Source organism: Anas acuta, chromosome 4, assembly GCF_963932015.1.
Source record: "Anas acuta chromosome 4, bAnaAcu1.1, whole genome shotgun sequence".
Taxonomy (NCBI): Eukaryota; Metazoa; Chordata; class Aves; order Anseriformes; family Anatidae; genus Anas; species Anas acuta.
Genome location: NC_088982.1, coordinates 16,254,719 through 16,270,605, shown reverse-complemented (window position 1 = coordinate 16,270,605; position 15,887 = coordinate 16,254,719). Strand labels below are relative to the sequence as shown.

General features: G+C 38.8%; 2 protein-coding genes across 2 annotated transcripts; one reads left to right on the top strand and one right to left on the bottom strand.

The window, feature by feature from the left end:
• Positions 1 to 635: 635 nt before the first annotated feature.
• CLRN2 (clarin 2) lies at positions 636 to 6,673 on the bottom strand. The gene is made up of 3 exons (XM_068679984.1): positions 5,539 to 6,673; positions 1,929 to 2,108; positions 636 to 1,475 (listed from the first exon to the last, which is right to left on the bottom strand). The coding sequence occupies exons 1-3, from the start codon at positions 5,789 to 5,791 to the stop codon at positions 1,210 to 1,212; spliced, it is 699 nt and encodes a 232-aa protein (XP_068536085.1). The 5' UTR covers positions 5,792 to 6,673; the 3' UTR covers positions 636 to 1,209.
• Positions 6,674 to 6,709: 36 nt separating this feature from the next.
• Positions 6,710 to 15,676, top strand: QDPR (quinoid dihydropteridine reductase). Its single transcript, XM_068679985.1, has 7 exons — positions 6,710 to 6,898; positions 7,033 to 7,125; positions 8,161 to 8,257; positions 9,571 to 9,711; positions 12,016 to 12,124; positions 12,651 to 12,734; positions 14,797 to 15,676. Exons 1-7 carry the CDS (start codon positions 6,812 to 6,814, stop codon positions 14,900 to 14,902), a joined length of 717 nt encoding a protein of 238 aa, XP_068536086.1. The 5' UTR covers positions 6,710 to 6,811; the 3' UTR covers positions 14,903 to 15,676.
• The last annotated feature ends 211 nt before the right edge of the window (positions 15,677 to 15,887 follow it).

Genomic DNA, 15,887 nt, shown 5'->3' with positions numbered 1-15,887 from the left:
TTTGGAGTTTGCTGGCGTGCATCTGTACCACAGCCAGAACAAACATGTCTAATTAAGGACAGCATCATCCAGAGACAGTAACTGAAGGAAATTGCATCCATTTTGATTTACCTTGTAAATTTTTTTTTTTTTTTTTTTTTAATGTTAAATCATAACTACTAAAAATCTCAAAGTGTTTTAGTAGTTAACCTCATTAATTTTGCAGTGACTCTTATATACAAATAATAGTTTCTTTGCTGTTTGAAGAATGGCTCCATAACTTCTCTACCTCCTTCATAGAGCATCTGTGTATTCTGCAAGTATTAATTAAATGGGTATTTCCAGAGCATATTAAGTACTCTTCAATTTTATGGAAAAATAGGATTTTACCCATAATCTCTTTACATTTCTGGACAGATACACTTCATAAATTATCTTGTTTGGGATTTCAAGTTTTCTAAAGTACCCCCAAAGAAGCCTTCATTTCCACATGTTGATTATATTATGCATATGATTAGGCAGGTCTCTATATGAAGCATACCTAAAATGTTTTAATAAGGTAACTTTATATCCAGTTTATAACACTTGATATCAAGTTCCAGATATTCTGAAAGTATTTTATGATGTAAAGGGGAAAGCTGCAAAGGTCTAAGTGATAGAGTTAGCAACTGTTAATCTTTGTTTTAACACTGTATCACAAATAAGTAGCCTGTGCTTTCCCTTAAATTTAGTCCTAGAGATAGGGCTAAATCTTCTTTTTCAATGCAGTTTAATATTATTGTACGTCTTATATGACCCTCTGAAAAATGTCCAGATAATTCTGAGAAGGTAATTGGCAAACATCCATCCTTTCTGTTTTAAATTAAGCCTATATTATGAAAGATTTATTACAAACATATTTTATTTCTAAACAAAAAAGATACTTGGTTTAGGTGAAATTGTATTATCACCTGTGTTCTTAAATAGCTAAAATGTAGATTTTGTAAAAACTGTGAACTCTATAGGTCAGTTTTGAGAATAATATTTGCAGTATTTGTTTTTCCTACTTTCCCACACATGCTAATTGCTGGTTTTGTAGACTGACCTTAAAAAAAGTACTGCAGATTTTTACAATTGGCATCTTTACTCATGTCTATACCAAAATTCTCCGTCCAAAGCAAAAGCTGACAAGTCAAGAAGCTGTTTCTGTCATGATAGTTCACTTCACCAAAGTAGTCTTATGCAGATTTATTAGTACATGATATCTTCTGCTGTAACATTTGCTTCTTCTGTCTTAGTCTTTATTTTAGGGAAATGAATACCACTAATGGCTATTAGCAGCAAGTTCACTGCATGCGCTGTGGCACTTGCCACACAAAGCCAAAAACAGTCTTCAAACCTTTCTTCTAAGATAACAAATTGAAAGGCGTTTTCCCGAAAATTGGCAATTCTTTCTGTGAGGCGATGAAGTTTTACAGCAGCCATAAAGCCAGTGACTGCAAGTGCTATAAATCCACCTGCAACAAAAAGAAAGAAGTATTCACCATTGTTGTCAAAACAAGACATGCATTTTGGTTGTGCTTCAGAAGGACTTATTAAATACAAAAGCAGGTCTTAAACAGAATGTGACAGGCTTAGACATGGCTTAAACACCTTCAGCATGCTTAGCCTTTAATGTATTGCCAAACAATATAATATTATAATAAATTTAAGTTTGTAATAAAGGCCTTTTATCAGTGATATGAACCCTCAAGACTGGCATTTGCAGCTCCTGGAAAAAGTTGACTAGACACAATAAGCTGAAAAGCCATCTGACAGCTCTCTTTTGATAGTTGAGAATTCATTGGTAACTTCATCTTATTCACAACTATTTAAGTCAGGGAGATATCGAGTAAGGCAAGAAAAGAAGTTTTACAGTTAACATTTTCCTATGAACATGACTGGTGAAAAATACTGGTGAATGAACTTACCTGCAAGTAAATTCCAAAGGCATAGTCCTGCTGGACCTTTAATAGCCCGGTAAGGAACTTTTATTGCGTTAAGAATGCAGAATCCAAAACTGACCAGAGAAAAGCCCATGGCCACACAGAGGAACATTATAATCATCACATGCAGGCCTGTATTCAGCTTTTTCACCATATGTGGGAAAACTGTCAAGAAAAAAAATAAAGACTATTCAATGTGTATTTTTTTCATGACAACAGTAAACATCACACTCTACTTATGCACCAAAGCCAAATTATATGTAAACAAGACTATTTTTATAAAACAATCAATTCAGGTAGTTACACTCATGATGTTTTATTTCTCACTGCATAAGACAAACTAGGGATATTCTACTACAGGAACAATTACTCACACAGGATCTGTAAATAAGGATGCAGGGTAAAGTACTCTGTTATTTATCTCATTTTGTTCATGTATTTATCTCTGCTGCTGTATTGTCTGTTGCATTCTTTTCTGTCTCGTTTTCACCTCTGCTCTCTGCCCCAAACTTTTTTCCTTTGAGTTTCCCATTCCTGTTCCATGCTCTTAATCTCATGCCTTTGAAATCCAATAGTTCGGTTTCCTTGTCCAGCTCCTTGCTGTCTGAATTAGTGTTACATCTGCTTGATTTAGTTTCTTATATTATTCTTCTTTCTATCTCTTCCTCTCTTTAAAATGGGCTCCAGTGAGATCCACTCTGATCCACTTCCTATTTACTAATCCCACAGGTTTCCACTTTCAAATTCCCTTCCTGGTTTCTCATCAAGTGTTTATACCTCTTTTATGTATTTCTGGGTGTTGGACAGTATTTTAGTTAAACTCATAGAAAGGATGCAAAGTGCCGCAGTCAGGGCGGGTTTGGCATGAAGTATTCACAGGTTTTGTTATACACATGAGCTCTTCTTCGGCAGCCTGCCTGTCTGTAAAGGACAGTGACTTTATTAACCTGTTTTTATCTTAACAGGCAGTTACTTCGTTGGAGGGCTACATCAGCCAGCAATAGGGAGATGCAGAACATGCAAGAACTCAGGTTATCCTGCAGCCCTTCAGTAACTGAATCAGAAGAAACATGAGGAGGGAATTGTAGACAATGTGCTGACTGACAGGAAAGAGAAAAGCTGATCAAGAAGGAACCTAAAACACAGGCCGATCGAGAAAAACCCTTCAAATAATGCAGCACCACACATTCATACATATTTGGAAGGACTAACTGACTAATTATGTCACTAAAAACAAGGTACATCATATTATAAACAAATAGATCACTTCCTATGCTGCATAAGTGAAAAAAATAATCCAAAGAAACCATATATAATGCAGGCAGAAATAACTGGTAGATGACACAGCAAATATCAAGGATATAATGTGGTCATCATGACATTACAGAATTCGAGTAGATTATTCAGAAAACTTAATACTGTACAAATTCCATACAAAAATCCATGATTCAACAGCTCTTCAGTAATTCATTCTGGGCTTATAATGAGGTATGGTATACACAGGAGCTACAGGAAAGACTCCAACAAGAAGGAAGGAGGGAAGTAGAAGAGGAATGGGAAGCCAGAAACTAGCTTACTTTCCCAGTGGAAAATAACTGCCTGTAAAAAAACAAAGCACATGGAATTTAGCTTTATTATAAACCAGCAGAGTTTTCAGGGTGGTTCTAAAGATTCCTTTGTGTCTTTTCTGAGGCTCTCAGCCAGGTCCCAAAGACATGGGCAGCGAGCCTGTCTTAATACACAGAAATAAAAACCCCGAGGAAGGACATTGCCTTGGGGACTGCTGACACATTCCAGCTGTTTTTGCTGTACACACAGACAAAATGTCTGACTTTCCCAGTTTGTTTGCAGGGCTTGATTCAGATGTCAAAATGTACGCATCTCATGCCAATTTAGATGGGCTAGGACTTCCAGTAACAACCATATGGATCTGACATAGATGACACTATGTATAGGAACACCTCCAAAAGGTGGTGGATTTAACAGCTTTGTAATACTGTTGTGATACCATTTTGATGCCAGTGTTGTGAAAGTTGCAACCCTTATAGAGCTATTAAAATACTTAAAAGGGAAAGTCTCAGGCACATTTGTTTACCTAAATGCATGGTTGCGTCCGCTGCATTTATTGACCCAATTTTACAGATCTAATGGGAAAAATTCTTGTTAGCTTCAGTGAGATCTTTGTCTGTCTAAGAAGAATACGATCACATCCTCCAGATATGTATTCATACAGTCAGTGGTGAGGGTGGAATGCTAGGCCTTCTTCTCAGATTACAGAGTAATTAATCAGAAAGTTTACTAACAAGGCTAGAATTCTCTTTGAATTCTAGAGGCTTCATTCTCAAGGCTTCTAGAATTCTCAAGGCTTCATTCTCTTTGACATTTATGGATGGGTTAAAGAACTGGAACTATATTTCTGGATACCTTGAAGAGAAGAAGCAGCAGCAGAGCAGGATGAACTTTGACCCGTTTGCCAGCAATTTGGGCTATGGAAAAGCAGTTAGTCCAAATTCACAGTGTAACAACAGGTCACACTGATCTGTATTTCTCTGGTTCTCTTCACCGCTCCTAAGACTGCAGTCCTGCCTGCTTTCAAGACTTCATAGCGGTGTCTGTGCAACTGTGTAGGGAGGCAGTATAGAGGGATGAGTTTATGGGAAATAAATAGATCTTTTGCAGGCTAATTTTCAGCAAGCTTAAGTCCCCGAACTTCCTCACCATACATCTATGCTAAGTACCACAGCCATTGCAAAGGACGAGCCAGCACTGCTGTGCAACAGGGGAGAGTTAGCTTCAATTTATATTGGTTTAAGTTGCTGCAGATCTGTCCACCAAACTAAACATCTTTGACGAAAAATATCATTTTCACTTCAGCACAGGATGTGTGAAAACTGGAAATCATCCAAAGTTAACATCTGACAGCTTTGGAGAGCTCAAGAAAATCTTTGACATTTCTACACTTTGTATGCATTCACCATTTTTTCTCTTTGAAGTTACCAGAAAAGAAAGTAAAATCTTCTTCAACAACGTAAAAACTTCTTCAACATGTTAGTAAAGTTAGGAGTATCTACAATGGCAGACATCTGTTTTGGGACAGCTAGGGAAACACATAAATGTGGCTGGCTAAATAAATCTCTACTTCTTAAAGGAAAAAAAGAAAAAAGGGAGCAGTTTAACAAATACAGCAAAAATAGAGGTGCAGATATTGCAGAGCAACACTTGGCATGGAAAAGTTTCAGTCAAGGGAAAGTATGACTTACAGGGTCATCTCCAATGTACTTCCTCCTACAGCTCTACCTGGGAAAAAAGACTGAAAGGGAACCCTTTTCACTACATTAACAAGAGTAAAGGAATTCCTCAATCTAGCTCTAGGGATTTTTTTTTTCTTTGATTCCAAAATCACAAAACATAATCAGAGAGAAAACCTAGCCTGAAATAGCACTCAAATCCCAAACCATACAGACCACAAGTAAGCCACAATTATACGTTTAATAATAATGATTTGCTCTCAACAGGTTATGTAAACAAAACGAACAGAGTGCTTTTAAAGTTGAACTAGACATTTGACTAGAGATTCAACCAAAATTGTACTTACTTGTGAATTTGGAACGACGCCCTCCCAGCCCACACTGGCGTATCTTGCCGCCCCTAAAAAGGCCATAGTAAATTTCTCCCATGAACTTGACCAGCTCTGGATCTGTGGCATTGACTAAATCAGCCCCTGTTTTGCAAAGCATCTTTCCAGTCATCCACCTTTGGGTCCCCATTGCGACGGCAATTACAATAAAAGACGCAAAACTTATTGTAGAAGCCAAGGCAAATAAAGTCTTTTTAAAACAGCCGGGCATCCTAGTGGTTTCAAGGAGTCATCTCCAAGGCCTCTCTTCAGTAGCTAGGCACATTTCCCACTTTTCCTGTTGCTCTTTGCTCTGAAATCCATGAACGAATAGCAAGTATTTCAAAATACATCTCATTGTATTTCAAAGTTCCAGAAATTAAACTGTACAGTTAAAAATCAAGTCCAAAAAGATGTTTTGCTGCGACAGCATCCTGAAATGGTTGCGAACAACAGCTTCGTTACCCTGTCATGCGGTGGTGCAGAAAGTAATCCTATATCTACTGCATGGCTAATGTTTCACCGGAGCTTTAATTGTCCTGCTCAAATGGCATCAAGTTCTTTACCATAACCACGTGGGACGAAAATTAGAAGCATTTTTTTAAAGATGATTAAAAACGTGGGTAAATATCTGCGAGGGACAACGCTTTGCGAACGTGGAGTTTAGCAGCAGAATCCTGCTGACGTCTCGGCTGCGTTAAGCTACCTCCTCCTGGTGCTTACTCTGTCCCTGTGTAAATGTCAGTGCTGTCAGAGCCACCAGGGCTGGCAATAACCCTCAGAGCGATGTCCTTCCATCCCCCGGCCTGCTAGCTGAGGTGTTTAAATGCTGTTCAGGAGGCTGTGGTTTCACACAGGGACCTGCTGCCTGCACAGGGCCCTCCGTGCAGGGTGGGGAGGCACAGGCAGGCAGCAGGGCCTGGAGCTGGGGGCTGTGGCGAGGGCAGTAATTCCACCTAGCAGCGATATCGAGCAGCACTAAAGAAAACTGGCAACAATTGCTCGCACTCCTACAGTTACAGCCCTTTACAGGCGCCCGCTAATTAACCATCCCCTGAGGGAACACAACCCGCGGAGGCTGAGATTAAAACCCAGGGCTCAACCCCAGCTCGGAGGCTCCTCCTGCTCCCGGTGCGAGGCGGAGGCAGCCGCCAGCCGCCAGCCCCCCCGGCCCCGGGGGCGGCCCCTGTGTGGCGTTGGAGCGAGGCGAGGCTGGGGCCGGGCCAGAGCCGGAGCGGGGCAGGCAGCGAGCATGGCGGCGGCAGGCAGGGTGCTGGTGTACGGGGGCAGAGGGGCTCTGGGCTCGCAGTGCGTGCAGTACTTCAAGGCCAGGAACTGGGTGAGCGCCGGCAGGGCTGCTGCGGGCCCCGGGGCGGGTGGGCGAGACGGGGCTGCTTTGGAGGGGGGGAGTTAAAGGGGGCGAGAGCGAAGGGTGCCCCGCCGGGTGCTAACGATGCCTTCTCGCTGCCCCAGTGGGTCGCCAGCATCGACCTGGCCGAGAACGAGGACGCCAACGCCAACGTGGTGGTGAGGACGACGGAGTCCTTCCCCGAGCAGGCCGAGCAGGTGGGAGCGCGTTGCGGGGTCGGGGGGAGGTCCCTCGGGGCGGGCGAAACCCCTCGGTCCGGGCTCCACTTTGCACCCACTCGCTATAAAGCCTCTCTTTCAGAAGCTCTGAGACCCCCCAGCAGCGAGCAACCCACTGGTTTTGGTACCCTGCTGCTGTACCCTGAACTCAGGGGTGCCACCATTTGCCAGCCACTTCTTAATTCTTTTTATTTTTCACTTTCCTTTTAACTGCTTGGAGGCATGGATTTGCAGAAGAGCTTGATTTGGGAGTTTAGAAGTTACCCTATGTTGTCACTCAGAATGTGTTGCACTTGTGTATTATCTTCCTCTTTGTTACCTGAAGGGCTGCGGGCAGAATGAGATTACTTTAATCAAGGTGGATTAGGACATCTTGAAACGCAGCACTCCTTTCTCAAGTCCTGTCTGTGTTGTATAGCTGGATGGTGATGCTGAAAACATTTCCCAGTAGGGTTTACACTGTGACAGAAAATTGACAACCAACAAATTCATTACCAAGTGCAAAGTCTCATTTGAAAGAGAAAGAAATACTGGGTATTTAAAAGCCTACCTACTCAAATCCAAGGATGTGGTTCATAAGGAGGCTTTAGTTGTTTGTTTCTTGTGCTATCATCAGAAATGTCACAGAAGCAGTTCTGATCAGACCTGGAGTTTCATTTCCCATATTATTAAACAGCACAGTGTGCAGAGAAGAACCTGTCCAAAAGTAAGTTGCAAATGAAAAATGATGATATAGGTAAGGATCAGATCTTTCAGTCCTGCTCAAATCAGTTATTGACAGTGACATCGCACACTGTGCAGTCTGGCTTACATCTACAGTTAGCTTTCAACCCAATTATTGAATTGATAGATCATAAATGTTAATTTTGTGCAGCTATTTAAGTTGCTGTTGTTCGTTGTTTTTTGTTTTTGTTTTCCAGTTACATAGTTAAGTAATATTAAGGCATTCTTGATATTTACTCTTTTACCTTACATATTCAATGTTTTCAGAATGTTTTGTTCTATGTTTTGAAGGTGACAGCAGAGATTGGGAAGCTTCTTGGTGAAGAAAAGGTGGATGCGATCCTGTGTGTAGCAGGAGGATGGGCTGGAGGCAGTGCCAAAGCTAAATGTAAGCCAGTGCATGCTAGCAAATACATGATTGAAATCTGAGAAGAATCCTTAAAAATAGTGGTAATAAAGGTCTTTGAAATCATCTTTTATCCTGAGTCCAGAAGAAGTTAGCCTAATAGTGCAAAGTAGCTCAGTCACAATGTTTGTGAGCACTCTTCTCAATTTCTCTGTTAAATTTCCAAAACTTGATGCACTATATAGAAGAGTTCAGCATTATCTGTGAACTAACTTTTGCCAAGGTTATGTGCGTCAGGCTTATTACATAAGATACTGGCTGAGTGGAACTTGATCTTTTTGCCCAAATCATTGCTTTATGCATAAAACCTCAGTTGTCTGATGCAGTTCTGAGCTATTAGTATACAATACAGTGGTGGAAGGAGCTGTCTGATGACCAGAGGCTGTGCTAGAGGGGAAAAAAAAAATCCTCATTTTATAAAGCTTTTAAATGTATAATATTCAGGAAATTGTTTTATGCTTTATGTACTAGTGTAGAGACTTTTTTTTTTTTTTTAAAAAAAAAAAACAATTTAAAATTAAAAAAAAAAAAAGCCTTTCTGTCTGGACTAAATCTGTTAAAATTTGGTGTTTTCCTTCCCCTTCCTTGTTCAGACATCATATGCAAATTTTCACTTTAAAGAGAGAATATGAGAAGACATGCACAGTTAAATCAGAGTGAATACTTTTATAGCATTGCATTATATTGGATTGTTATAAATTTCCACAGTAATTTGAATGAGGTGATGGATTATACCCTACTATCCTTCCAATAACACTACTATGAATTAAGGTTATTTTGGGATCAAGTGATCAGCTTGATCAACTGCTTGATTCAGCTCCTTTATCTCTTGGAGTCTTATATCCACAAATTGAGCAGCCTGTGAGGAAATCATGGAAAGAGAGCTCATGCTGCTACAAGGTGAGGAGAAGCTAATGTAAGAATTTTTAGATCATTGACATAAATTGAAACAATCCCTACAGAAGTCTGAAGAGTTTGAAAATCTTTGAATTGAGCACAGTCATTAACAGAGAGCTAATGAAACTATCTGGTGTTTATTTTTTTATTTCTGATTGTAAGAAAGGAGGTAATTGTATAGAATATATGCTGTGAAGTTGAGATTCATAGTCTAAATGGGAGAGGTAAAAGATGTAAATGGGTATTTTACATGATACAGAAGTAGAAAAAGATAGAAAGCATATTTTTATAGTACTTTGCATAGTACTGTTGCACTCTGTGATATCGTAGGTATCACATGGAAATCATAGGTAGAAGTCTTGTTCTTAAGTTACCTACCTAATTCTCTTCCTAATCAGCTTTGTACAAAAACTGTGATCTGATGTGGAAACAGAGTGTTTGGACATCCACTATTTCCAGTCACCTAGCCACAAAGCATCTGAAGGAAGGAGGTCTTCTGACTCTGACAGGAGCTCAAGCTGCTTTATCTGGAACTCCAGGTAAAATGCCATGCACAATAACTATTAGGACATGAGCAGTTCTAGCTATACATTAGTCTGTTCATGGAAAAAAAACAGTTTCTTGTCATCTAATAGAAATGGAAAATGGCTGCTGAAACGCTTAAGGCAAGTGTAATTTTACAGATGGCAATACTGAATCTCTTGAAACAGGAGTGCAAACAAAATCACTATTAAGTAATGCTTGACATGCATTCATGAAATATGCTTGGCTAATACGCAGTACAATAGAAAAAGTAACTTGGAAAATTTTGAAGAACTGCGAAGCACACATCAGTAAGTATAGTACTTAAATGAAGTCAAATATCTTATTTGCGTTCTGAAAGGCAGAGTCCTTAGTTGCCCAGTTTTTCAATCAGTGATGACTCAGCTAATTTTATTAAACGTGCTTGTCCTGTTCATGTTCTGATTCCAGTCCACCTTTGCTTCAGACACAGATAAGCTTGTTGACTTTCAGCTTTGCCCTTCGGTAGCTATTTAGTACAAACTTTTTCCTGAGATTTTATTTTTTTCTCATCTCACTCCTAGGCGTGTTGGTCTGCATGGAGAAAATCTGGGAACAATTTAAAATTAAAAAAACAGCAGCACAGAAGCCCACAGGCAGGGAAAGTTTTTGTTGAAACAAATGCTCTTATTTCTCAATCTTCTTCTAGTGTGAACTCAACAATATTTTGATGAGACATAGCTATTAATTTTTTTAAAAAATCATAAAATATTTGTGAAAGCCTTGTCTAAAATAGTTCAGGAGAAATACACTGTGTTCTCTAGTTAATGCAGCTGTAAATACAGTAGATAAATCATCTGGCCTAGTCTGAAGATAAAAGGCTTATTTTATGTGAATCAGCAGACGAATAATTTACTGTGTACTACTGACTGACAATATACAGATAAAAAAAAAAAGGGAACTGTGGCAAACTTTCATGATGTTTTTTGTTTGGTTCATTTTGGGTTGTAGGGACCACAACACAGGAATCGGTGATTTGCTTTCATGTTTTGAACTGGCTGTTTTCAACAAGTCTGGAATTAAAAAAGAAAACACATAGCAGTGCTTTGGGCAAACACATGCAACTTGTTAACATCAGGAAGAATTGGGAAAGAAATGTTACTCAACTTTTGTAAATATGCCTTGTTAGTCTTGTTATTACCAGCTATTATGGAAGGAATTATCTCTTTTGTTTTTGCTTACTGTGTTTTTTTTCTTTTCATCTGTGAAAATGCTGAGTCACTTAATGCAAATTGAAGATAAATGAAAATAATATAAGTTATAGAAGCAGTCTGACGGGGATAGTGAAGAAACACAGGTTTAAGAAAGCTGATGGTTTAGAGAAGAGGCAAGAGGGAACTATGATAGAAATGCAAATATTTTGTAGTCATAATGAAATGTTAGCTACCACTGCCCATGATTCCTCCTAATAAACATGTTTGTTATACAATATGTCTAACTGAATATAACAGAAATATTTCTACAGTGTGAAACTACCTGTGTACCTTCATTACAAGGTACTTCCTCACAAACATTAAGAGGTTTTACAGTTGTGTAGATGGGTAGAAAGGCATCCAGTTATAGTACACAAAATACACTTATTTTTCCTACCTGCTTAATCTGTTAGGCCGCTTGGCAGATATGTACCATGAGACATCTCAGACCTGGAGCACCCTGATAGTCCAAATCTTGTACATAAGCAGTGTGCAGGATGCTCTCCTTCCCATGCATCTTACACTGCTAAATACTGGCTGCCTAGAAAGCAGTAGTGTTTGGGAAGAAGTTGGTTTTACATGCATATTATTCAGTCACTTTGTACTTTTAAGGGGTATGGGTTGTATTTGTTTTTCTGTTTGTTTATTTTATAGTCAGGATACTGACCAGGTGAACTACTGTTTCAGAGAGAAATGAGCTGTATCTGTTTAGGTCTAAAACTGCAAATACCTTAGTCATATGCTTAAAGTTAACAGATGATTTATTTAATAAAAAGCTCTTCGCGCTTACTAGTTTAGTTTTGTAACCCTCTAAGTCTCATTCTTCAGGATGCATTTTGAAGCATTAGCCGAAGATGCATAACTCAGTAAGTTTCTTCTGTAATGCTGAGTAAATTGAACTTTGTGGTAGTTCCAGGACATCTAGTAAGAATTGTTGGGATTTTTTTCTTAAAACATATTTTGATTCTGTTCTGGCTGTGGTAAGTGATCTGACAAACAGTAAATTTAAGATAACAGGAGTTTCTGTCATAGTGCTGGTATTGAAAGCTGCATTGATTATGCTCTAATTTGTCTGGTTTTAACTGCTAGGAATGATTGGCTATGGCATGGCCAAAGGAGCAGTGCACCAGCTTTGTCAGAGTTTGGCTGGTACCAATAGTGGATTGCCATCTGGTTCTGCTGCTGTTGCTGTTTTACCGTAAGTGATCACAGTCACCTCTGCCTGTATCGTTTTATTTAATTTCTACTGTAACCTGTAATCATATTGATATGGGTGTGATGTCCTGTCCACAGTACTCAAATAGCTGCTTAGACTGACATAGTTTCATAGGGAGAGGATGCATGTTGAACATATGTGAATAATGATGTGCAATATATCCTAAAAATTACATATTTTTTTTCCTTTTCTTTGCAAAACATTAGTGGATTAAAATTTCATTTGATTTTAATGAGCATGAGACTGGAAGGATCTGTGGGCTAAGTGATAGCCTTAATGGGCTGGATGTCATCAGGAAGCCAGGTAGCTAAGGGGCTATAGGCTGTGATCCTTTGATATACATTGAAGCTGATGGTTATATGCTGTTAACATATGTAGAGGATGCAAAGAAAATCCATACCACGTGGTATATAAAAGTTGAGCATATGTTGCAGTGATGAATAGAAGCAGGTGGCTCTTATCAGAAACAGCATGTACAAATAAAAGTTTTATCTCATTTTAATCACAGGGTTACCTTGGATACACCAGCAAACAGGAAATCAATGCCTGACGCAGATTTCAGCTCCTGGACATCCTTAGAATTCATTGCTGAGTGAGTATACATTTGATAAGTAAGCAGTTCCTTACCGGGCCTTTTCCTGCTGCATCCTACTGTGTGTTCTTCCTAAGTAGCTGTCTTGCATTGGAGGGTTTGGGGTTTTTTGTGTTTCCCCATCATTCCCCTGATCCTGTAGGTCTTCAAATCACATTAGGCATCTTGCACAAGCTTCCTAACTGGAGAAAATTAGCTCAACTCCATCAGCTTCAGCATCTCTACACCAGTTATAGTGACAAGGCAGATAGCCTTAAGCAGTTGGAAGCCAGAGAATCTCATATAGCCAGTAGACAAATTAAATTACAGACAGCAGATGCAGGAGTTTGTCTCAAAGGTAAACTGCAAATAGGCATGTAAACTTTGGTGTTGTTTATTTTAACACTATTACCCAGTTTTTGGTGTGTTAATTTGCTTCTTTTCACAGTTGGAAAAATTCCTACTCTTGTTTAGAAAAATTTAGTCAAGGGTTTTTTTTGTTGTTTTTTTCCATTATCCAAAAGGCTTGTCCTGAGTGATGTTTCAAAATGCTGAAACTTCAGCTGCAGCTTATTCAGCAACAGGCTGAGACAATATTTATTGTTTCTAATTTCTCCAAGAGACAGTGGTGCAGAATATGTGCTGCCTTCTGCGACGTGATGGAGAGTAGCAAAGATTTTGCTGAGGGTGATCTGTTAAATGGAAGAAAATAATGGACACAGCTGTTTTGCCTTTTTGAGGAAAAAATGAAAAGGAATCAACTTTTGTGTTGTAAAGGACGTAATGTTTTTCTTTACTCTCACTAATTCAAAAGCTTTTAGAACTGACACTGAAATAGCATTTACCTATTGCTACTTGTTCAGAGTAGTTGTGGCATTTAGTTTTCTTGTGATGTGAATTTTTTATTCAGTTGGATGTCAGAGTGGAAAATGTTTTTTGGTTCGAGAAGCTTATGCAGCTGTTCAGTGTGGTTCTTTAAGTGTCCCATCAATTGAGTTTAGTTGACCTAAAAATGTTCAAAAAAGTTCTTTATTGTGCTTAACCAGATGTTGTGGTTTTACAAATTAATTTTTAACTTCTAAAGACTTTTTCCTTATGGGAGAATTAGGTTCAGTGTGTTGTTTTGTTTCTTAGTTTCCAATTCTCTGAACTTAAATCCAGCTTTGAAAACTGAAAAGTTCACTGGTGCTGAAAGAAAGAATTCTAGTGTTGTTAGGATTTTGGTAACATCTGCATCCTAGAAAGGATGCAGGAACTCTTTTTCTCATGAGGTGCTTGCATTTTGAAGCCTGTTGTATCCATATATGTTGTGTCAGATGGCAAGATGGTCTGAAATGGCAGTTGCTCTGTCTACAATAGTGGAAAGGCTGATGGACCTGAAAAATGTTGTTTTCTTTTTCTCTATTAGTTTTGATGAGTGTTTTGATAAGTGTTCTGGTGTGCTAACTAGAATGAGATCATCTTACTCAGTGTGTGTTGGATGTCTTAGCACTTCCTGTGCTTACGCTGAGACTAATTTCAACATTAAATACGTGATGGCAAATCGGCAAAAAAATGGGTTAAGAAAGAAGGACTTGGAAAGAAAGGGTACTTGCACAGGTTGAAAGGCAAGGGGGTAGGTGGGGCAAGAATGAATAGAGTACAGAGATACCTGGGGAAATGAAATTATTTAACCTGTATGGTTTAACCTATAAGGCTAAAATATGGTTGCTAAACCATATTCCCAAATTTTTTACATGTTATAAAGGCAATTTAAGTAGCCACTCCCTCCCCCTTTTCATTTTTTTTTAACTTGGGAAAAACTTTTTGACATCTTCCTGTTTTTATGCAACTCCTGGCCTTTTGCTTTGAAGTGTTCTGAAAATCCTGCATATGTACTATAAAGCCCTTGTGATTTCTCTGGACCTCTGTCCTACTCTGAGGGTCTGAATCCAGTGATTGTACCGCTAGTTTGTGACATACATAGAAATCGCTACAGAGAGGTAGGAAAAGAAGGAGAATCAGTAGGCTTTTATGACTGATAGTGTATGTGTATATATTTTCTCTCCTCCTCATCCTGTTTTATCTATTTATTTTAAAACAGAACCTTTTATGATTGGATAACAGGAAAGAATCGACCAAATTCAGGGAGTCTAATCCAGGTGATAACTACGGGAGGGAAGACTGAACTAGTTCCAGCACATCTTTGATGTCAGTCACTTCAGATGGTGAAACTTCATCAAAGAAGAAGCTATGGAAAATCTGACTGCCAGCATAATTTGGATGGTCTTATGTATCCAGTAATTGTAATCATGTCATTATTGGAACCAAATCTGAAGTAGTATTTCTGTGCTGTCTGTTGTTGAGCTGTCTGCATTTATTTACTGACAAGTACTACGTACTTGTCCCTAAATAAAAGTTGAAGGCTTTAAAGTCTGTAGATGCTCAAATCCGGAGCATTATGTGATCACTTACACATTTTTTCTGAAATGGGAATTGTGCTTATGTTGTGTAATCACATATGTAATGGTTGGATTCTTTTCTCAGCCACTGTTTCTGGCAAGTTATTGTGAATCTTCCAGGAGTCTTTTTCTTTCTCTGCCTGGGAACATAGCCCCACCCCTGCATATTATGTTGACTGTAACTGTAGGAAACATGGTGATCATATGTCCTTGTCTTGTAACACTTTTCTTGTGAATGTTCCACTGGAGTTAATGGAACTGTATAGGGATGGCTTACTTGAGAAGGACTTCATAATTTGCCTTAGAGTTTATAAGCTGCTATCAGGCCTACAGTTGTAGGATAAAACAGTGGTTTTGCCAAATGTCTGTGCTTTTTCAAACAGGAAAGAACCATAATGACTAACACAAAGTGCTATAAAGAAGTATAAAGAAAAAAATACAAAACCATCTATTTGAGGGGGGAAAAAAAAACCTTCTATTTGAACGTGTTTTTTGTGCTAAATAAATGTATATTGTTTTACATATTGGGCTGTCTCTATCACTGTAATACAAAGGGGAAAGGCTTTCAGCTGGAGAAAAAGTTCAGAAAAAGTTTAATTCCATTCTGCACTTAAACCATATCTCTATATGATGTAGCTGGATTGATGTATCGCTGCTTCTCTGCACAGGCTTACATGGAACCATCATAGCCAGGTTTTGGGAACATCTTGAAAATAGATCTCAAGTTCTATCT

Bases quoted from the DNA above. Each gene is read 5' to 3' on its own strand.
- CLRN2 (XM_068679984.1), bottom strand. From the start codon at position 5,791: ATGCCCGGCTGTTTTAAAAAGACTTTATTTGCCTTGGCTTCTACAATA. The intron at 2,109-5,538 runs GTAAGTACAATT...TTTTCTTGACAG, and splicing joins GCGTCGTTCCAAATTCACAA to TTTTCCCACATATGGTGAAA. The intron at 1,476-1,928 runs GTAAGTTCATTC...TTTTTGTTGCAG, and splicing joins CCTTTGGAATTTACTTGCAG to GTGGATTTATAGCACTTGCA.
- QDPR (XM_068679985.1), top strand. From the start codon at position 6,812: ATGGCGGCGGCAGGCAGGGTGCTGGTGTACGGGGGCAGAGGGGCTCTG. The intron at 7,126-8,160 runs GTGGGAGCGCGT...TATGTTTTGAAG, and splicing joins TCCCCGAGCAGGCCGAGCAG to GTGACAGCAGAGATTGGGAA. The intron at 8,258-9,570 runs GTAAGCCAGTGC...CTTCCTAATCAG, and splicing joins AGGCAGTGCCAAAGCTAAAT to CTTTGTACAAAAACTGTGAT.